The 22,416-nt window shown below is 38.1% G+C and overlaps 1 protein-coding gene and 1 pseudogene across 2 annotated transcripts in view; one reads left to right on the top strand and one right to left on the bottom strand.

Moving 5' to 3' along the window:
• The window catches only part of Phlpp2 (PH domain and leucine rich repeat protein phosphatase 2), a 68,710-nt gene continuing 46,294 nt past the window's right edge, over positions 1-22,416 (top strand). The window contains exons 1-3 of one of the 2 annotated variants that reach the window (XM_020176125.2): positions 1-155; positions 6,969-7,258; positions 18,569-18,702. In XM_020176125.2, coding sequence (XP_020031714.1) covers positions 57-155; positions 6,969-7,258; positions 18,569-18,702 — 523 coding nt within the window. In that variant the 5' untranslated portion in view covers positions 1-56. Of the gene's footprint in view, positions 156-6,968; positions 7,259-18,565; positions 18,703-22,416 lie in introns of both variants that reach the window. The other variant, XM_074055717.1, reaches the window with a different exon arrangement.
• On the bottom strand, positions 8,897-9,015 carry LOC141417739 (small nucleolar RNA SNORA51; annotated as a pseudogene).

The raw sequence follows: 22,416 nt of genomic DNA, 5'->3' as shown, positions 1-22,416 counted from the left end.
CCGAGGCTCGCGCGCCGTCGTGCTGGCGGGGTGTCCCTGTACAGCTTTGGCCTCCGATGGGGGAGGTGGAGCCGGGGCCCGCGGGGCCGCTGGAGCCCCCGGAGCCGCCCGAAGCGCCCTCGAGCCGCCGGCCGGGAGGGATCCGGGTCCTGAAGGTGAGGCGGCTGGCGAGCGGTGGGTTAAGAGGGAGCGGGGAAACGCCGAGGCCGCCCCCGCCCCGCACGGTGCCCGAGGCAGCCGGCGTCCCCCGCCTCACGTCAGTGGGTCGGCTTTGCTGCTCGGCCGCTTTACAACCAGCGTGGGGCTCCAAGGCCTCCGCGCCGCGCCCCCGCCGAGGCCTTGGCAGCCTCTGTCCCTATCCCGTGTCCCTCTTTGTCCCCCCCCCCGCCATACTGCCCATCCTTGGCCGCGCGCCACCCGCCAGGCAGGCCCACGCCTTCGGGCCGCCGGCCGCTGCCGCCCACCGGCTCCTTCGCCACTGCGGCCGGCTTCCCTCCGCTCGGCCGCGCTCGGGGCCCGGCGCCCAGCTCCCGGGGGTTGCTCCGAGGGCGGGCCGCTTCTGGCTGGAGCGGGGCTGCAAGTATGCAGGGCTCTCCCCCCGGACACCTGAAGACATCACCCTAGCGGGAGGATGGCGGCGGTGATTGGCCCGGCGCCCCGGTGCGCGCGGGCTGCGCCGAATGGAGCGGGCACACTGCCCTCGGGGCTCCCTACCCAAGTTACGACCCGGCGCTGGCTCCGAGAGGCGGCGGCTCCGCCCGGAGGGAGGGTCCCTGACGGAGCTGCTGTCCCCACTGGGACTCGCTGCGCGCGTTCAAGAAAAGGGAGGAGGGCCTGGGCCGCAAGGGGCATTCCTACCCGCGGGAGCCGGACTGGCGATCCCGGGGAGACGACAATGGGGGAGCCGTTATGCAACAGGCAGCTAGCGGGGCTTTTTGGCAGGAATTAGGGGGAGTGGGAGGATTTGAAAGCAGATGCAGGAGAGAGGGGAGTGGAGCCTTGAAGGTGATGACTAGAAGTTTAAATGCAGAAGGAATGCAGAAGGCGGGGAGGGGACGGGAAAGATGGGTAAAGGGAGGGGTTGTGGGTGGAGTTCTCTACTAGCCTTTGAAATAGTTGCTGAGAAATTTTTCTGTAGGTGAAATGTGTAAACTCGGTGGCCTTCCCGAGGTGGAATGGAATTCCTCTCGAGTTCTACAAGAGGAATCGGACAGGATTTATATATAATTTGCCAAGGAAGAGGGGAAAGAAAACAAGTTTGATGCGTTTCAAAAATAGTTTGCAAAATAATGAAAATACAGGGTGTTAAAAGTAAATACATTAAGTAGTAGGGGCTGAGATTGTTGTTGAGCAGTATTTTCTTGTTACTAAGATTATTGGTGCGACATCACAAAGATGGGAACGTCAAAAAAATAGATTTGATGGATCTAGTGAATCATGTAACATCATAAACCAGTACTCTTTAAAAGAAATCACCTTTTGGAGTTTGCCTCAGACCTCTTTGTTAAACCTTATACCTGTTTTTTTTTTTTTGGTGGAACTGGGGTTTGAACTCAGGTCTTTGTGCCTTGTAAAGTAGGTGCTGTACCACTTGAGCCACACTTTCAGTCCAACCTTATACTTACTTATTGAAATTATTTAACCATAAATTGGGATATAATTCCCCAAATTCTTTTAATTAATTTATTTTGGCAGTACTGGGGTTTGAACTCAGGGCCTCGTGCTTGCTAGGTATTCACTCTTATCATTTGAGACACTCCACCAGCCCTTTTTTGTGTTGGGTATTTTCGAGATAGGGTGTCACAAACTGTTTGCCCCGGGCTGGCTTCGAGCTTATATCCTCCTGATCTCTGCCTCCTGAGTAATAAGGATTACAGGTGTGAGCTACCCGCACTGACTTCTTTTGGATATTTAAAATGACAAAATCAGGCTGGGGAGGTAGTTCAAAGATAGAGCACTTGCCTCCCATACGCAAGGCCCTAGATTCAATCTCCAGCACTACAAAACAAAACAAAATCAAAACACAAAAATGTAGATTGTAAATGAACTCAATAAAAACAGAAGTTCATTTGGCCTGGTTTATCAGGATATAGCAGGTCTGACAGGAATGTAATGCCTTCTGACCTGGAAGGTTAACAATTTTTGCTTTTTGGGGGACACTGGGGACTGAACTCAGGGTCTCATGCTTGCTACTTGAGCCACCACTCCCTTTTTGGCATTTTTTTTTTTTTTGTAACAGCCTTTTCTTTTTGGTGGTGAGGGAGTAAATTATGAGAGAGAAGAGGCTGAGAAATGAGGAACTTTACAGAAGATAACCTTCCACCGGTTCCCTGAAGTTCCAGTTTCAGAACTGTTAGAAAGATTTTAGTCATTGAGCTTGATTCTGGTTGTGAGCTCCTGATTGGAGAGGATGGCTGTCTCTCAGGCCTTTTCATTTTAGTCCTTGTAAGTAAGTGGGATGGTCATGGAGAACAGATATTGTATGTTCTACATACAGAAGTTCTCTTAAGTGACTGAGTAGTTGACTTTGTGTAAAGTGAAACTGGAAAAGAATACAAGTAAGTAGAAGCCCTTAGAACTGGAAAGAAAGTCATAATTGCCCACACATTTTGTCTGAAGACCCTACAAAAAAGACTTTTCCAGACTAGGGGTGTATCTCTGAGCTGGGAGTGTTGCTCAGTAGTAGAGCACATGTGTTTGGTCTCCAGCACCAAAAAAAAAATGACTTTCTATTCCTTTTGTAACTTTTATACCTAATACCAAATCATGAACATCATTATTATCAAATAGAAGTTTTCATAAAAAGCCTACTATAACCAAGCCATTATAACTTAGCCAGACTAAATAAGGTCCATCTATATGGGGTACTGGAAAATTCTGTTCAAAATATGTCCTTGATTTGGGCATGGTAGTATGTGCCCATATTCCCAAAACCAGTCTGGGCAATATAGTGGGACTTTATATATATATATATTTTTTTTTGGTGGGACTGGGCATTGAACTCAGGGCTTCGTGCTTGCAAAGCAGGGGCTCTATCGCTTGAGCCATACCTCCAGCCCCAAGACTATATCTTTAAAAAAAGTTTCCAAATTCATTTAGCAAATTACTAAAACATAGGTATGTAAGTTTTTCAGATGTTTCCTACAGTTTTGAGATTAGTTTTTTGTGTTTTTGGTGGTATTGGGGTTTGAACTCATGGCTTCACACTTGCCAGGCAGATGTTCTGTCACTTGAGCCACTTCACCAGCCTGAGATTAGGTTTTTTCCCATCCCCCCCATCTGTAGAAGGTAGGAAGTTACAATTTATTTAGTTGGTGAATGCCATGAGATTTTTTTAAAGAATAGTTTTACATTTTTATCAAAATACTATGTTTACATGGTTTTAAACAATCAATACCAAAATGTTTTTGATGAATGAAATATTCTTCCTTATCCCGGTTTTCTCCATCCCTTCCAAATAGTCTATAATCTGTATATTCCCAGAGATGGGCCCTTATTGTTATAAAATTCTGAATGCAGAACACCCCCACCCCTGGCCTCCCACTTTAAAGTAATTCATGTTCCAATAGAACTGAATATGAAGAGTTATTTTGCCAAACCCTGTTTTTACCATACACGTCTCAGAGTTAATATATATGGGTGTTTACTAGTTTACCACCTTTGGACTGACCACAGCCCTCATATATTATCTTTATGTTTTTAAGAGTTAAAATTATAAAACTGAAGTAGTGGGTACTCAGTTTGTGGCTTACTCTAAAAAATGCTGCTTTCCTGAAAGAACTGTTAATTTTTTTGCGGGGGTGGGGGTTGGGAGGGCGGGTACTGGAGTTTAAACTCAGGGCCTCGTGCTTGCTAGGCAGGCCCTCTGCTGTTTGAACCATGCCCAATCCTGAAAGATCTTTAAATCTTAAATGTATTCTTTATATACTTGCTTGATGTGAGAGATGATTATAGTTGTGTTCACTCTTAGATAAGTTTGTGATAACAGCTTTTTAAGAAGTAAGGGAGAGAATAAATTGTTCTCTATCTAGCAATTCTAGTGGAATTTGATTCTCAAAGCCAACGGTAGCTTTGAGGATAGTGTCTTCTGCAGTGCTGGTTGCTTAGTCTTTATGGCAGTTACCTGATGTGTTAGGCAGTGGAGTAAGACATTCTGAGAAGAAGGAAGCACTAGGTAATTCAGCAGTGGCCAGAAATAGTCTATTGCTAATTTTGTGTGTGTGTGTCTGTGATTGTGGTATAAACTCAGGGCCTCATGCTTACTAAGCAGGTGCTCTGCCAGTTGAGCCACGCCTCCATCTTATTGCATAAGTTATTTTTCAGATAGGGTCTCACATTTTTGCTTAAGGCTAGCCTAAGCCTCGTATTTTAGGGTCTCTGCTATCTCTGGGATGACAGGAGTGGATCACCATTCCCAGCTTTTTTCCATTGAGATGGGGTCTCTGAACTTTTTTGCCTGGAACTGTGATCCTTGAGATCTTGGCCTCCCTGTAGTTAAACTCACTGTGCCCAGCTCTTGGTTGTGATGCGGGGGGGGGGTCTCACTAACTTTGCCCAGGCTAGCCTTGAACTGCAGTCCTGCTGGGATTACGGGCTAGAGCCACCAGTACCCCACTTAAAAGCCCTGTGTTAATTCTGAGATGTTAAAGCTGAGATTCAGCTTTGAGAAAATACACTTGATGTCAAAGGAGGCCTACTTTCCACTTATGGCAGGGATGTATCCTACTTCTCTAAAGTCAGAATCAATAAATAGTATACATGATAGGATACTCTAGTTCTTCATATCCCCAAGATCTGCAATATGATCAATTTACCTGTGTTATCCTAAATTTAAACATTAAGACCATTCTTACTCTTGTTTTTCTTTCTTTCCATATGTGAATACCAGCTAAGTTTTCCTTCCCGTTTCTTTACTATTTAGAGACAGTGTCTCACTATGTAGCCCAGGTTGGCCCTGACCTGAGGTCCTTCTGCCTCAAGCCTCTTTAGTAGCAGGGATTACAGGCATGTGCCACCTAATTTAGCAATTTATTATTAAGTATTACAATTACCCTCAACTGTTTAATCTCAGTAAAACTAATATTTTCTTTATTTATAGGTACTTATGTTTTCCAATGAGGAATACTAGTGCAAGTATTTTATTTATTTCATTTTGCAAGTAATGCAAAGAAAAGATTGTAGGGTTTGCTACAAAAAAGGAGAATTTTTTCCAAGTTTATTCACCTTCTTACCAGAGCTAATTAAGCTAAAGTACAAATTAGGTATAAATTCCTGTGATGTCAGCTGAGTTCTGCATCTAACTGTGACAGTCTGTGTTAAGATACTCTAATAGGCTCTCTGTGGAGAAGAGAGGGAGAAATATCAAATGATTAAAATCCATTGTCATGCACAAGTATTAGAAGTATTTTTAAAGTGAAGAAGTTCTGAGGAGAGGGTAGAGTCAATTCTTAATAGATTGGACAGGAGAATAGGGATGGGAGAGATTGAAGGCTTCATAAGAGAGTGTGATACCAAGTAGAGTTTTGAAGGAAAGCTGGGCATGTGGACAAGGTAGAGAAAGATGTTTCAGACCAGTCGCAGAAGTGTGGAATAGTTACTGTGTTTAGGGAGCTGCAGGTGGGTATTATTGAAACACAGTGAAGTGCATTGGGAAGTGAAGCAGGAGAGGTGTGTCAGTGTAATTGTCAGTGGAAAGTTCTTTTTGATCAAACAGTAGAAGTGGCCCATCATAAAAGCAGAGGAGACAAATACTGAAGTTTTGAAACTTGTTTTTTGTTTGCTTGTTTGTTTGTTTTGGGGCAGGGTTTCATTATGTATCCCAGGCTAGCCTTGAACTTGAGATATCCTTTTACCTCAGCCTAGGATTATTTGTGTGCATCACCTTGCCCTTAGAGAAACTTATATTGACTAAAGCAGTTGTTTTTGCTTTGAGATAGCTTGGCTTCATAATATGTAAATTTCACATGCCTTGGTTATAAAATGCAACAGTAATTTTTTGAAGCATATCAGGGATGGAAAGAATATTTGTGCAATATTGTGCCAATACTGTATTTGCTTATTTGGACTATGAGAAACAGACACATTTGCATTAAAAGACAGATGAATTTTTAAAAAAATGCTTATTGCAGCATTGTCTCCAGCAGTGAAACATTGGAAAGAAACTAAATGCCTTCATTGGGGGAGTGGCTAAATTGTGGTGTATTCATACAGTGGAATATTCAAATGAATGAGCTGAGTGTATCAACATAGATATCTGTAAACTAATGTTGAACCAAATAAAATTGCAGAGTGAAACATAAGTATGTTAAAGTTTATATAAAGTCTTGAATCAGGTAAAATGATACTATAAATACTTTATGGTATACATATATGGCAAACATAAAAACTCATGGAGTGATAAATATCAAATACAGTAGTGTGTTGTGCTCATGGGGAGAGATGGGCAGGAGGGATTGTGATGTGGTACCAGGTAGCGTTGGTTGTAAATATGGGAATGTATTGTATATATATTCTTTAGAATAATGATCTGAACTAAATTTAGCAAAATGTTAGAAATTTGTGCAAGTTAGGTAGTAAGTACATAAAAATATTGTTATTCTTTTCCTTTTTTATTAGTGCTTATTAATTGTACAAAGGGGTTTCATTGTGATATTTCCATACATGCCTATAATGTACTTTGACCAAATTCACCCTGTTATTCTTTCTTATCTCCCCTGCCCCCTTGTTATTCTTAACACTTTCCTGAAAACAAAAAGTGAAGGTCAGAGGAGATGATGAATGGAGGTGTCAACAGGCTAGTGAAAAAGAAAGTTATCTTAGGCTAAGAATGAGCACTGTGGACATGGGAACCCTGCAGGAGGAGGAGAAGATGCTTGGGCAGAGTTGCTAAATATAGAAGAGAGAGGTGAGGTAAAGACAGACCATGTCTAATTCTATCTGTTGATTTTTTTTCTCTTGATATTTTTTAGAGAAATATGAAACGCAATGGGAGCAGAAATTGTTTGAATAGAAGAAGTAGGTTTGGTTCTCGAGAAAGAGACTGGCTGAGAGAAGATGTGAAGAGAGGCTGTGTTTACCTTTATGGATCAGATACCAACACTGCCACTACAACTACCACCATCTCCTCCTCTTCCTCCACTTCTTGCTCCTCCTCTGATTTACATCTTGTCCTTTGCACAGTAGAGACACCAGCATCAGAAATATGTGCTGGAGAGGGAAGAGAAAGTCTTTATTTACAGCTTCATGGAGACCTGGTCAGGTAAGGTCTGAGGTATTTGGGTTTTTTAATTTGTTTTAGAGACAGGGTATCTCATGGGCTGGTGTATGGCTCAAGTGGTGAAGCACTTGCCTAGCAAGGGCACATTCCTTAGTTCAAAGCCCAGTACCAAAAAAAAAAAGAAGAAGAAAAGAAAGAGAGAGAGAGAGAGAGAGACAGACAGACAGACATAATCTCCATGTAGTTCAGTCTGACTGCCTGCCTCAGCCTCCTGAGATTCCAGGTATGTGCCTGTGAACATGTCCTGAGGTCTGACTTTTATTACTCTTAATACTCTAATTCTATTGCAATGTAAGTAACATACAGTACTGCTTGGAAGTGAACTTTTTTTTTTGGTTGTTTGAACTCTGCTTCATGCTTGCTAAGTAGGCACTCTACCACTTGAGCCACTCCACCAGCCTAAATTTTAAGACTTGTATCTTGGTAAACTGATGCTGAATATGGAATTATTCGGCTTGAGAAAAAATTTGACCTTGGAATGCTGATTGTATGATTCTTAAATTTAAAACTATCATGAAGGAAAATTTAATAGTTCTTTTATTTGGACTACACCGTGCATCAGATATCTAAATTTAAGTATTTTTAAATTTAATTTTTTAATTTTTTTTTTTTTACTGGGGGTGGCCTTATGCTTGCTAGGCAGGCACTCTCCCTCTTGAGCCACTCCTCCAGCTCATTCTTAAGACAATCTCTTTTCAAGTCTAGTGGCTTAGATTTTTGAAAATCTAATAGAAATTTTGCTATTTTATTGTTTTAATTTTCATTTCTGTTGATGAATGAAGTTGATTCATATTTTAAGTGTTTTATATAATCAATAAGAAAAATATTCTTATAGTAGTCTTAATACTGTGCATATGAATGCTTTGATTCAGATTTTAAAAAATTATTAGTTCTTTGAATTACATACAATAAGAGCTCTTTAAATGACTGACCATTGTTTTTCTTTTCCCCATTCCCTGTAATAATGTCTTGAAACAATTCAAAGCTGTGGCTTCAGTACAGTTAGAGTGAGAAATGAAGCTCCCACTTACACCTGAAAAGTGTGATAATAATAGTAACACCTTTAGCTGAGCTAAAAATTGATGTCATTTAAAAATTGTAAACTGAAGTTTACTCTGTATTACTGTTGGGGTTGGACAAAGTCCTGAAAAAGTAGATTAGCATTTGAATGTTTTCCTTGTTCGCCAGTTAACTACATTTTCTAAATCCATTCATACAGTGAAAGGATCAGACAAGGTGATCCTTTGGCTTTTCTAAATCTTAACACTCATTCTGATCTAATTTTATCAGGTGGAAAGCCTTGACCCAGATTATAGCTGGTAGTGATTGATTGAGTTCACTTATTTAAGCATATGACTTACTCATTTGTTTAGTAATGTTTGCTTAAACAAAGATAACTGGACATATGGAGAAACCGCCTCAGTAATTGTTCTGTTCCTGCTAGTTGTGTAATTAAGAATCCAAATGTGATATAGTTTATTTACTTATGAGAAGCTAAACTGTATTCAAAGTGGAAAGTTTGTTTTTAGCCCTGTAGCCTTGATAATTGTAATGAAATAGCTCTTTGAAGCTATAATTGATTAGAAAATAATGAAAACACTATTTTTTTCCCTTCCACCCTCATGTCTCTCCATTCACAATACAGACCAGGCACAGGGCCTAGGCTGAGTTGTATATGGGGTGGGTTTACTTTGCTTCCTTTTTTCTTTCTATACAGCTAGTGTAAGCACCAGGAGGCCTATGAAAACACTGTTCAACTGTGCTTTGACAGAATGGATATTTTTTCTTTTCTGAAGTAGCTCAAGAAGTTACACAACTAAGGATGATTAATGATGATGATAGTGCTTGCTTGTGCTAGTCAGTGTGGTTAGTGCTTCATGTACATTTTCTTATTAAATTTTTACAAGAATTCTAAGGGAGATAGTCATTTCTTTCAGGTGAGCAAGATTGAGGCTTTGAGATAGGTCCAATAACCTTCTCAAGGTCAGGCAAGTACTGCCTAATATTCAAGGTAGATGATGACTTCCTTCTGAGTACAGGTCCTGCGAACTGCTGATCCAGCAGCTCCCGTTTCTCTGTTTTACTGCTTAATTATGCCTAGTTCAAGATCTTCTTTATATCTTTTACTCAGCTGTTAATTGCATGAGTTCAGCCTTCTATTATCTAATCTGAGGAGTAGGTACTTTCTCCAGAATAAATAGCCTTTTATAAGATAGTTGGCAATCTAAGGCATTATCATTTTTGAGAACTTTTTTTTGCTGATTACTGAATTCTAATATATATTTATTGAAGAAATTTTAGAAAATGAAAAGGCATTAAGAGAAATAATATTCAATGCTGTGCTTCACATCGGTTACCTCTAATTCTGTTTTATAGATGTGGAAAGTTAGGCTTAAGAGGGCCAAGCATCTTGAGAATAATCAGCTAGGAAGAAGTTGAGCTGGAGTTTGAACCTGGCATTCTGATACCAGGTCCCCTTCTCTTAACCTGTATTGGTAACAGTTATTTCCCCAAGATCTTTTTCTGACCATGCATATTTTGGACTCATAGCATATATTCAATTTTATGTCCTCCTGTTTCATTTAATAGATCATTTTAATTTCATTGTGTTACTGAAATTCTGTAGATACAGATTTGAATAGCAATAGAATATTCTATTTTATGAATATACTATATATTGTTTAAAAATTGAATAGTTTTTAATGGTTTAGTGGTTAGGTTCATATCCTCTAAACAAATGTGTGGGTTTAAATCCTGAAAATTACTGTATAAGCAAATAATGCTGTGTCTCAGTTTACAGATCTGTAAAATGGAAAATAGTATTTTAATTGTTGAATTGTCATGAGAATTACGTTGATTACATGTTATGACAATTAACTGAATTGATTCTTGTAAAGTAGTACTTCTTAAACTGCCTACTTGGGAAGCTTATTAAAATACAGATTCTGATTTGGTAGATCTAAGATGGGATTTAAGATTGTGTTATTTCTGTTAAGGTTCTAAGTGATGTGCTATACTTTGAGTAGCAAGGAAGTAAAGGACTGAGAATGATGTCTGTCACCTTAAGTGTTCTCTCTCTCTTGTTTTTGGTGCTGGAGATTAATCCTTGGGTCTTGAGTATGCTAAGCTTTTGTTCAACCACTGAGCTACAACCCCCAGTCCCAAGTGCTTAATAAATATTACCTATGTGGATGGTTTTGAATCATTCAACTCTTAGAAGTAATGCTGTTTTGACTAAACTGTTGCTCATAAATCTTTGCATTGCTGACTTTCCTTGGCTTGGTTCTCAAAGTGGATAACTGGGATCAAAATCTATGCTTTGTCTAAATGATCTTTCTTTACTTTTTTTTTTAAAATTATACTTGAGTATAATTGAAGGGTTACAACTTACAGTTTTAGCATTTGAAGGAACTTTAGAGAGATCATCTAGCGAAACTACGTGTGGGGGCAGAGTTCTTTGGTTGTCACAACTGCTGAAAGGAGTCACTAATATTTAGGGGGTAGGGGATGGAGAGGCTTAATGTGTTTAATATGTGAAACAACAAAGGATTTTCCTCACTCCAAAGCCAGGAACTTCCTATTGGGAATTATTAAGACTATTTCCCTTTGTTTTATAAAGGTGAAACAGGCCCAGAGAGTTGGTGTTGAATGAGTGTTCCTGAAGCTGACTGGTGGCAGAGGTGCATTTGGGATACAAGTGTCTTTCCTCCCGGTCTACTGCTCCTTACCTTATACTGTTTGGTCCTTTTTCTGGTGAGCTGTTTAAGTGAAAAATGACTCACCAGTAAAGCTTACTGTAATCATTGCCTTCTGTTTGAAAAGTTGTAACAAGATCATATGTAATAAGATGGATTGCCCTTTGACTCATGGTCATATATTTGCTATTATTCTTAGTAATCAAAAGGGCTAAGATTTCTAAGTATTTGATAACTATCTTTTAAGATAAGCTGAGAACTAATAGTATGTTTATGATAGAAGATAACATCAGTAGGATTTGGGCTTCTGAGTTCTAATCTCTTACTGAGTAGAAAGTGTCTTCCTGCCAATCATCAAAATTTTGTTTGCTAAATATATGTATATTTCCTCCCTCCCTTCCTTCCTTTCTTCCATTCTTTCATCCCAGGACTTCCTGCATGCTAGGCAAGGGCTCTTCCACTGAGCTACACCACCCAGTCCTTTTTACCAATTGGAATGAAAATTTCGGTTTCTGGATAGATACCAAACTGATTACCAGTGAGGAAGGGAAAAGGAGATTGAAGTCTAAATAATTGAAATAATTTTTTTATTTTGAAACAGGTTTTTTTTATTTTGTGGTACTAGGGTTTGAATTCAGGGCTTTGTACTTGCTAGGCAGGTGCTCTAGCATTTGAACCACCCCTCCAACCCCTGTTACTCTGGCTATTTGGGAGAAGGGGGTATCGCTTTTTGTCCAGTCTGGACTGCGGATCCTCCTATTTATGCTTCCTGATGTAGTTGGGATGACGGGCATACACCACCATGCCCACCTTTTTTTCGTTGAGGTGGGGGGGTGGGTGTCTCACAAATTTTTTTTGCCAGAACTATCCTGGAACTGTGATCCTCCCAATCTTAGTCTCCTAAGTAGTCAGGATTACAGGTATGAGCCACCAGCACTGTCCTCTAAATAGTTTTTTTTACATTCAGTACCTCTGAAATCAGCATGTATCATCTAGTTGATAGGTTTAGTTTAATTGACATTGTTTATTCTTTCTTTATGGTTATTCTGACACTGTCTGGCTTACTGCAATATACTTCTGACCCTGACCACCAGGGTTAGTGCTGACTTCACAAATTCAAGGGCATGGTTCCCCAACAAGACTGCCTTTTTTAAAAAAAATTTTATTTTGTTGTTATTATCATATTATTGTTGTACTGGGGGTACATTGTGACGTTTACAAAAGTGCTTACAATATATCTAGTTAACTTCATCCCCTCCATCATTCTCCTTTTTCCTTCTTCCTCACTTCTTAGAATACTTTTTAACAGATCTCATTTTTTTCATTTTCATACATGAGTACATAATATTTCTACCATACTTACCCTCCTTCACCTTTTCCTTACCTTCCTTACTGGTACCAACCCCTACAGGACCTGTTTTACTTTCCTGTCCTTCATTTTTGAAAAAAGATATTTTTTGCTTAAGGTAGTCATACAGAACAAGACTGCCTTTACACTAAACTCTAATACCTCTTCAGGAGTCCTTAGACCACCTGTACTTCTGAACAACTGGCTACAAGTATGTAAGTTTCCATCACCCCCTCAGGTTTAATAACTCACTGGAAAGACTCAACAGAACTCAGGAAAGTACAGCACCTTGTCTTAGCATAAACTCAGGGTTAACTCAAGGGGTCTGTGAATTACAGAGACACTCCCACTACTGAGGATTTAGAGCATCTCCCAGGAACCAGAGGCAAGCCAGTCATATTCTTTTTTTTATGAACAACAGTGGTACATGAAAAAATGGTGTGTCTTTTGAGTGATATGTATTAGATATAATGGAATACAGTAATTTTTAAACATGACCTTTTAGGTTCCATGATATGAATAAATTGACAAATGAAGTGCTTGAGCTCTCTTCTGCATAAATTATTTTAGCAGTATAAAATTTTGCCTAAAGGAAGATTGGTTTTGCAATGAAACTGACATGAATTTAAACCTTGATGTCATTGTGTACCATTGTGATCTATTCTCTGGACCTCGTTTTTCTTTTTTTTTTTTTTTTTTTTTCATTTTTCTTTTATTATTCATATGTGCATACAAGGCTTGGTTCATTTCTCCCCCCTGCCTCCACCCCCTCCCTTACCACCCACTCCACCCCCTCCCGCTCCCCCCCCTCAATACCCAGCAGAAACTATTTTGCCCTTATCTCTAATTTTGTTGTAGAGAGAATATAAGCTATAATAGGAAGGAACAAGGGGTTTTGCTGGTTGAGATAAGGATAGCTATACAGGGCATTGACTCACATTGATTTCCTGTGCGTGGATGTTACCTTCTAGGTTAATTCTTTTTGATCTCACCTTTTCTCTAGTGCCTGTTCCCCTTTTCCTATTGGCCTCAGTTGCTTTAAGGTATCTGCTTTAGTTTCTCTGCGTTAAGGGCAACAAATGCTAGCTAGTTTTTTAGGTGTCTTACCTATCCTCACCCCTCCCTTGTGTGCTCTTGCTTTTTATTAAACTTTTATTAGTATATGGTGGTCATACAGGGGTTTTGTCATGACATTTTCATTTGTAAAATAGGGATTGTTTTGTAACACCTCATACATCTTCAGCATGGCATTAGGAATGAAATCTTCTAATCTTCTAATTGTTACTGTTTTAATTAGTCTCTGTACTATCGATTTTAACATGTGCAGATTTTATCTTTATAGGTGGTCAGGGATTGAGTTTTAATCTAAATTTGATGGAGCGAATGCTGCTGTGCTGCTCTTTTTAAGGGCTTTAATACAATGTATTAAATGTATTGGATTTTTAATACTTCTGCCTGCTATTTTTAATGCTTCTGCCTGCTATTGTTAACTATAATTTGTGTTTTGTTTGGTTGGTTGTTGGGTTTTTTTTTTTTTTTTTTTTGTCTTTTTAGGGATTTTTTTTGTTTTCTTTTGTTTTTTTGGTAGCACTAGGGTTTGAACTCAGGGACTTAAGATTGCTAGTTAGATGCTTTGACACTTGAGCCAGACCTCAAGCCCACTTGAGGACTTTTTTCCTGGGCTGGCCTCAAACCTTAATCCTCCCAATCTCAGCCTCTGGAGTAGTTTGGGATTATAAGTGTGAGCCACTGCTCCCAGCTTGCTTTTATTTTTGAGACAGGGTCTCTGTATGTAGCCCAGGCTGGCTTGAAATTCATGATTCTCCAGCTTCTGCCTCTTAAGTGCAGGGATTACAAGAGTATATGCCATCATACCTGGCTATAGCTTTCTTTCTCTTTTCTTTTTTCTTTGGGGGGGAGCAGTGCTGGGGATTGAACCCAGGGCCTTTTACATGCTAGGAAAGTGCTCTATCATTGAGCTATATCCTCAGCCCCTAACTAGAACTCTTGTGAAATGATACTTGGAATGAAATGTACTCTTCTTGTATGGGTATCATAACTGTGAGGTCTGTTTAGAATAAATGAAATACAGAAAAAATACTTTTTGGCTAAGGGGTATAATCTGCTAGCATTGCTGCATCAGCTGGCTGGTTTGATGAGGACTGTCACATTCACATATATTCAGATTTCCGTGGTCTGTAGTAGTCTTATTTGTTGCCTTAAAGCAGTAGTAGAAATAATTCAAATGCTGAATGTAACTTTTTGTTGCTAGCATTATTCTCTTCTACATCTTTTTTTGCAATATATAATTTCTCTTGATTTGTGAGAGATTTAACAGATAACTAATTACTAGCCTATTAAACTTTTAGAACTTTGAAACAAAACTTGGGCTGTAAGCATATTACAGAATTTTCCTCCTCCATGCTCTAGTCTTTTAAGCAGGTGAGTTTAATAAGTAAGGGGAATTAGACTCTCATTTTACTTGTTTTTGTACTTCTTGTAAAATTATTTATTTACTCACTTATACTAAATTTTGAAAGCAGATTAATGAGAGCAGATGTGGTGGTTTCTATCACAGAGGAAATACTTTAAGTGGGACTATATAAGGAGGGCTTCCAAAATATAAAATCTTTATTTAGGCCAGGAAATTTGGTCATGTAAAATATGTCAGTATTTGGATGTTTTTGTTTCTGTTGGTTTTCTAGTGATAAACAGTAAAACTGAGCAAGTGAGAGCTTTAAAGTATAACTTTGAACTTGTGATCATTATATGGAATTATAGTATTTAAATAATTGAATCCTGTGTTCTGGAATAGAAGGGTTCAAATATAATTTGCATTCTATTAGGAAGGCGTTTTAGACACCTCATAGACTCATTCCGTATGGTGATATGGACATATTCCAGATTTGTTGCTGTAAGAGTCTCTTCGAAGTACCTGTGACAGTTAGCTCTCTAGTTCTGTGAGCAATTTTGAGACAGTCTTCTTCATTATTAAGCTTCTCTAATCATTGAGATTCTTCCTTATATTTGGTCCACATCTACCTGTGCAACTTCTCATTGCTTCTAGTTGTAGGAGCAATGTAGAGTAAGCCTGATCCTCTTTGACATCTGAAGATGTATCTTTTTTTAAGTCAAGCCTCCTTTAGTCATTTTTCTTATTGTATGGCTAGTTGCCTCTACCAAAGATGCAGGATATTAGAAATCCCTTTTTAAACGCATCTTTCTTAGAAAAATTCTGCCATTGTACTGGGAAAATGCCTAACATTGTTACAGACCATTGCAAATTTTGATTTTTTTGGCTAGGGATTAATTGATGTTTTTAGTCTGAAAAAGCATATTTGCCATTTCTACTAAATTCAGTATCCAGTATCACTCTTTCTGGGCTTTTTGTTCTTGGATCATATGGTTTTTGGTTCTTTTTTTTTATTAAAAATTTTTTTTTTTGCGGTACTGGGGCTTGAACCTAGGGCCTACACCTTGAGTCAGTCCACCAGCCCTTTTTTGTGAAGCTTTTTTTTTTGGAGGTACAGTCTCAGGAATATTTGCCTCAGGCTTTGAATCTTGATCTTCCTGATCTCTGCCACCTAAGTAGCTAGGATTACAGGTATGAGCCACCAGCGCCCGGCTGTAGTTTTTGATTCTTTGTGGTAGTTTATTCTGAGTGTATTTCATAGTTTCTGGAAGCTAAAAGACTGAGCGTAACTAGGCATGACAGTACATGTCTGTAATACCAACACTCAGGAGGCAAAGGCAGAAGAATTGAGAGTTGTAAGTATGTAGTAAGATCCTGTCTCAAAAAAACAAAACAAACAAGTAAGCAAACAAAAAAGATTGTGCAATAAGGAGAAGGGCAGGTAGTTGTCTTTTTTTTTTTTTCACAGTAGTTTGATTTCTATTCAAACTATTATTTTTGTTCATTTTGATGCACTTGTTTTTACGCAGCTCTATAGTGTTCCTATTTCATTATAGTAGACCCTTGGCCTCCCTGGTTCCAAGGAGACCACTGTGGAAGAAAAACTGAATGCTCAGGATGCATTAGTGTTCATTATTCCGAAATTACTCAAATTTCCCTATACTGTACATATAGTAGGTCTGAGCATCCATAACTTCAAATCACGTTACTCACATTAGCAATCACTGTTGCACACATCAATACAGCTCACCTAAAACTAGAGTTTATCTCATGCTTTTTATTTCAAATGCTGCAGATGCTCCACTCATTTTCCCCATAATGCCGCCTGACTTCCACCAAGGACATGCCGCCTTTTACCTTGATAAATCTGTGAATAAGGCAGGCTTACTGTATAGTTTTTACTTAATCTTATTGCCAGTAGCATTTTTCTAGTTCTTCAACTATAAAATACAGACATCCTTCATATAATCCTGCCATGATGAGGGAAGTATTTTATGTTTCTTCTAATCAGAACTCAGGGCTTTGCACTTACAAAGCAGGCACTCTACTGCTTGAGCCATACCTTCAGTCCATTTTGCTCTGGTTATTTTGGAGATAGATGTATCATGAATTATTTGCCTGGGCTGGCCTCAAACCGTGATCCTCTTGACCTCTCAGTTAGTTAGGATTACAGGTGTGAGCCATTGGCACCAGGTAAATCTCATGAGTTTTCTAATCATTATCCTTTTAAAAAATGTTTCTGAAGGTCTTTTGAACACACATAGACTTTTTGGTGGCACTGGGGTTTGAACTCAGGGCCTTCTGCTTGCTAGGCAGGCACTCTACTACTTGAACCAGCTAAGCAGAGGCCTTTCTGTAGTGCTTGGTTTTTGGTTGTTTCAGGTTGGGGAGATGCTGTGTTTTCTTTTTCTTTCTTTCTTTTTTTTTTTGGTAGTACTGGGGTTTGAACTCAGGACTTCATGCTTGTGAGGCAGGCATTCTACCACGTTAGCCACTATGCCAGCTTAAGAGGTACGCTGTTCTTAATGTAATTAAAATGTCACTCTAATCTTACAATGTTTTTAAAAATTATGATTGTTAACATGTTATTGGACATTTATTACATGCAAGATATTTTTAAGCACTTTTACACGTTATATAATATCTTTTAAGTAAATAGATAAATTGAATAGCAACCCTATGAGTTATATTTTTAGTTTATTTCCCTGTTATACTGATGAGGAATTTAAGAAAGATTAAATAACTTGGGCCGAGGCATACAGTTACTAAATGGCAGAACTGAGATGCACACCCAGTCATGCTCACTTTTGGAACCCATATTCTTAGCCACTTTATTACTGTTTGCTTTCTGATAAAAGCATGGTAAAAGATCTGTCCTACTATTATAACTGCTGCAGCATTGATATTTTTGTTTTGTTAAATATTTTTGAAGTATTTCAGGTCTTTCTGATTTAATATTCGGTGTTTCCAGGGGCCATAAATGGTTACTAGATATTCTAGCTTTACCTTTGATTTTAGCGTGGACCATGTAGTAGAATGATTTGGGGGAATTACTGGGCTATTCATTTCCAGTTCTTATGGAAGTACTTATATGGAGCTAGTGGAAATAATCATGCCTGGGACAGAGTAGGGAACCCCAAAGTCTCCATTTATATTTTTGTGTGTAGTTTATATGAAGTCAGTTATAGCCAAGTGTAACCTTTTATATCTCATAGTTTTGCTGACTTTTAATTTAGATCAGAGGTTCTCAAAGGATCCTGAAGGGTCTCTAAGATTCTTTATGGAGGTGTGTGAAACCAAAACTATGTTTTAGTAACATATTAATTTTCTTTTTCACTTGCCATCCTATATGAATATGCATTGGAACTTTCTAGATGTTGCATGACATGTTATCCCAGCAGTTTAAATACAGAACCAGATTTGAGAATGTAGCTGTGTTCCCATTAAACTAGCTGTAAAGTTATTTACAAAAATGTAAAACGTTACCACTCTTAACTAAACTTGTTTTATTTTTGAAAACGTATTTTAAAAATTTTAGCATGAATATATTGTTATTTTAAGGTAAACAAATGAATCTTTGGCAATTCTTAATTTTAATTTCTAATTCAGTAATTATCATAGATATAACCCACGTAAACAGAAGGTCTTGGAACTCCTTAAAGAGCATAAAGAGACCCCCAAGACCAAAACTTTGAAAACTACTTGTCTGGTAGTTGTTCCTTATGATGTTAAAGATCTTGACCTAGAAATAAAATGCAAGAGTGTTTTGAAAGATTAGAGAAAATCAAAGCATTTTTATTATTTACCACATTTTTTCTTTTGAATTGTCTAAGTAGGAGACTGGAACCTGCTGAACAACCTCTGCAGATTGTTTATGACTACTTGTCCAGGCTGGGATTCGAGGACCCTGTGCGCATACAGGAGGAGGCTACAAATCCTGACCTTGGCTGTATGATTCGATTTTATGGTGGTAAGAATTTATCAATGGCTTTGTGAATATGTTAACTGCTTTTAAGTTGATTATTTGTGTTTTTCTGTACCTTCAGCTTTTAAAAAATATTTAACAAAAGCTATTTTTAAGCCAGTTAACTAATGCAATTAAAAATGACTGAACTACAATAAAAAGAAAAAGTCAGTTAGGGAAGATTTTAAAGTATTAGCAAAAATACATTTCCTTTTTATTTTTACTCTTATTTTTTGCTAACTTACTATAACTATTTTTGTACCTTTGACAGAATCTTGATCAGATCATGCTTCAGTATTAATTTTTTAAATTCCTTGAAAGTCTATGAACTTTTGGATAGTTCAGTAGTGTTGAACTTGATGTTTGCTGAGTCCGATTTGTATATTGGTGAAGACTGTTTTTCACCATCTGATCACTTCAATTTAGACGTATTAAAGTGAGATACTTCTTATGAATGTTACTTTCTAATTATACTTAGCTCACTAAGTATTTATTATGCTTTTATACTTATGAACTGATCAATTTACTCGTTATAGCCACTCCATGCTGTAGGAACTACTGTCCCGTTTTACAGAAAGAAAACTGAGGGAGAGAAGTTAAGTAATGTGGTTGATGTCACATAACTAGTAAGTGACAGAGCTATTTGACGCCTACAGTTTTGAATTGATATGACCTTACTAAACATTCGAGCCAGGATGGTTAAATTATTAATGTATGTCAGCATAACCATGTGCTGAGAATCTGTACTCTCATTTCTTAATTTATTGACTGTTTTCTGCATACTTCTCGATACAATCCATGAACATTATGTGATAAACCAGTTTATTAAATGCACTTCACAAAAGGTTTTACAATTTTTCATCATAGTATTTTATGACATAAAGTTTCTTAAAAGTTAGTTTCCTTTTTTTAAAATCCCATTAATTTCTATCTTTTGAAATGCCCTGTGCTTTGTAATCTTGTTTTTTGTTTCCTTTCACCTCTTCGAAAAGGTTTATTTATTTATTTGTTATTTTGAGATCACTGTGTAGCTCAGGTGGTCTTGAACTTGTGATTCTCCTGCCTCCACTAGAGTCTGTGATTATATTCATGCACTACGGTGCTCAGCTGTAAAGATCATTCTTATGAGTTTTTTTTTCTTATTTACCTTTGGCCAGATATATTAATATTAATTTTAGTATTATAAAATTTAATATTAATTAATATAAATTAATTAATATAAAAATTAATATTAATTTTATGGTTAGCCATACTGGTCTGTAGTATCAGCTTTTGAGAATTAAATCTAAGGAAGAAATAAATTTTAAAAGTTAATTCTGACCAAGGATGTAGTTCAGTATTCAAGTGCTTGCCTAGCATGTGTAAGGCCCTGGGCTGAATCCCTAGCACTATACACACACAAAAAGTTAATTATGGTAACACACTTCTGTATTAAGTATTACTGTGACTAAAGGCTAAGTGATTTTTGTATTTTGTAATTTTTAGAGCAATACAGGGTTTAACTTTTTTTTTTTTTTTTTAAAGACATTTTATTATGTAGCCCAGGCTGGCTTAGAACTCATGACTCCTCCTTGCCTCAGCCTCCTGAGTGCCAGGATTACAAGTGTGTGCCCCCAAAGCCTGGCTTTAGCTTTTTATCTCTGAGGAAACTAGCTAAGAATTTTCTATTTAGCAAATAGGTTACTGTAGGAAGAAAAGTAGCATTGGTTATCTGATACTGTTTCTATTTCAGAATCATAATCTGCATTGCATTTAAGGAAGGAAAGAAGGGATAAATGTTCAGCTCTATCTGTTGAGCCTTTTCTGAATTATTCTCAGAAAATGTAAAAACATTTACATTGGATCCTATAATTAGAGAATAACTTATTTTCTAGGTTAGTTTGCAGGTTCTGTTTGTATTTTCTGGTAATGCCCATATTAAATGTGTATCACAGCACAATTAAATGTGTGGTTGAACTATTGTGGTAGTGTCTTTCTTGTTCCATAATTAAAAAAAAATTAATACCTAGTAGTATCGCCCCTGAATTAGACTTTGAAATGACATATTGAAATTATATAATACTTGCCTTTAAGGTATAGCACCTGTCATTCTTACAGTCCTTCACAGTCCTAAAAAAAAAAAGAATGGAGGGGGGGTGATTGTTTTTCTATAGGCTGAAATGGAGTAACATTAGTCATCAGTTAAGTGTGAAAGGAATATACAAAAGTATGTATATAGTATATTACTTCTTATGTAAGAGAGACAGGAAAATAGGGGCTGGTGGAGCGGCTCAAGTGGTATCTCTGCCTGCCTAGCACGTGTGGAAGGAAGGAAGGAAAAAAATATATTGACACATGCATAGTTCTTGAATGACATGAGAGTATGTGAATGGATGAGTAAGTAAGTACCAGAAGGAAATATAAGGAAGATCCTTTGGTAGTTCATGGAGGGAGAAGAGTTGCCACACTGAAGTTAAAGCTGAGAAAATCATTAATACTAGGTTAAGGGTGCAGCCCATCTAGTATTGTAAAACTTGATTTAAAACAAAACAAAACTTGAAGCCAGTACTATTGGCTCATGCGTATATCCTGTTTACTCAGGAGGCAGAGGTCAGGAGACTTGCAGTTCAAATCCAGCCCAGGCAACTAGTTTGAGAAACCCTATCTTGAAAAATACCCAACACAAAAAAAGGATGGTAGAATGGCTCAAGTGGTAGAGCACTTGCCTAGCAAATGTGTGTCCCTGAGTTCAAACCCCAGTACCTCTAATGAAAACAAACAAAACACTTGCAACAGTAACATGCTTCTTACCTGACAGACCAAATTCTTCATTATACATTTTCATTCTAGAATGAAAGTTGAGCCTTAAAATGCCATTGAGCTACTATTGAGACTTCTTGGCTCTGCTGCTACTAATTTTCTACCACAACTTGGTAAATTATAGCATGACCAAGATCTTATAACGCTCTTTATTTTCAGTACAGACTAAGAGTGGTTTGTAGTACGTACATTTGATGGTGGTGGTGAGTGTTAGATATGGAACCTTTCTAAAAGTGAGCTCTGTTAATGTAGAAAAACTAGTATAATTAGAATCAGAAAATTATGCTCAGGAAGGAGGTTTTTCATTATTTTTGAAAATAGGCAATATGCGTGTCTAATACCAAAACCAAAAGGCAAGAAATAGTAGGTTGGTAGGTAGGAGGGTAGGTAGATAAATTGGTGAAGTAGTTATCTGTTGGCTCATCGCTTCAAAACTTAGTGACTGAAAATGATAATAAATTACAGTTTCTATGAGTTTGAAATCTAGGAGCAGTTGCTGGGTCTTAGGAGATTGTAAATATCTGAAGGCTTGAGTGGGGCTGGAAATTCATTTTTTGTTTTTAATGAACTTTTTTACTTTTTGGTAGTACTAAGGAAAAAAACAAACAAACAAACAAAAATACAAAAAAAACCCAAAACTTTTTGGTAGTACTGGGGATTTGAACTCAGGCCACAAGCTTTCTAGGCAAGCATGTTAGAGCTAGAGCCACGCCCCCAGCCCAGAAGATTCACTTTTTAACTTGGCTTACTCCTGGCCATTGCTTAGCAGCCTCAATTCCTCAACATGGTGGGAGACTTCAGGTTTTTGTTTTGTGGACCTCTCCATAGGGCTGCCGAACTATTTTCCCAACATGCCAGCTAGCTTCTTCTAGTGGTGAGATATATACACATACATGCATGCATACACATGGAGGCCTTAAT

This window comes from Castor canadensis, chromosome 15 (genome assembly GCF_047511655.1).
Source record: "Castor canadensis chromosome 15, mCasCan1.hap1v2, whole genome shotgun sequence".
NCBI classification, from domain to species: Eukaryota; Metazoa; Chordata; class Mammalia; order Rodentia; family Castoridae; genus Castor; species Castor canadensis.
The sequence above is the reverse complement of the archived record's forward strand: the minus strand, read 5'-3'. Positions and strand labels throughout refer to the sequence as shown.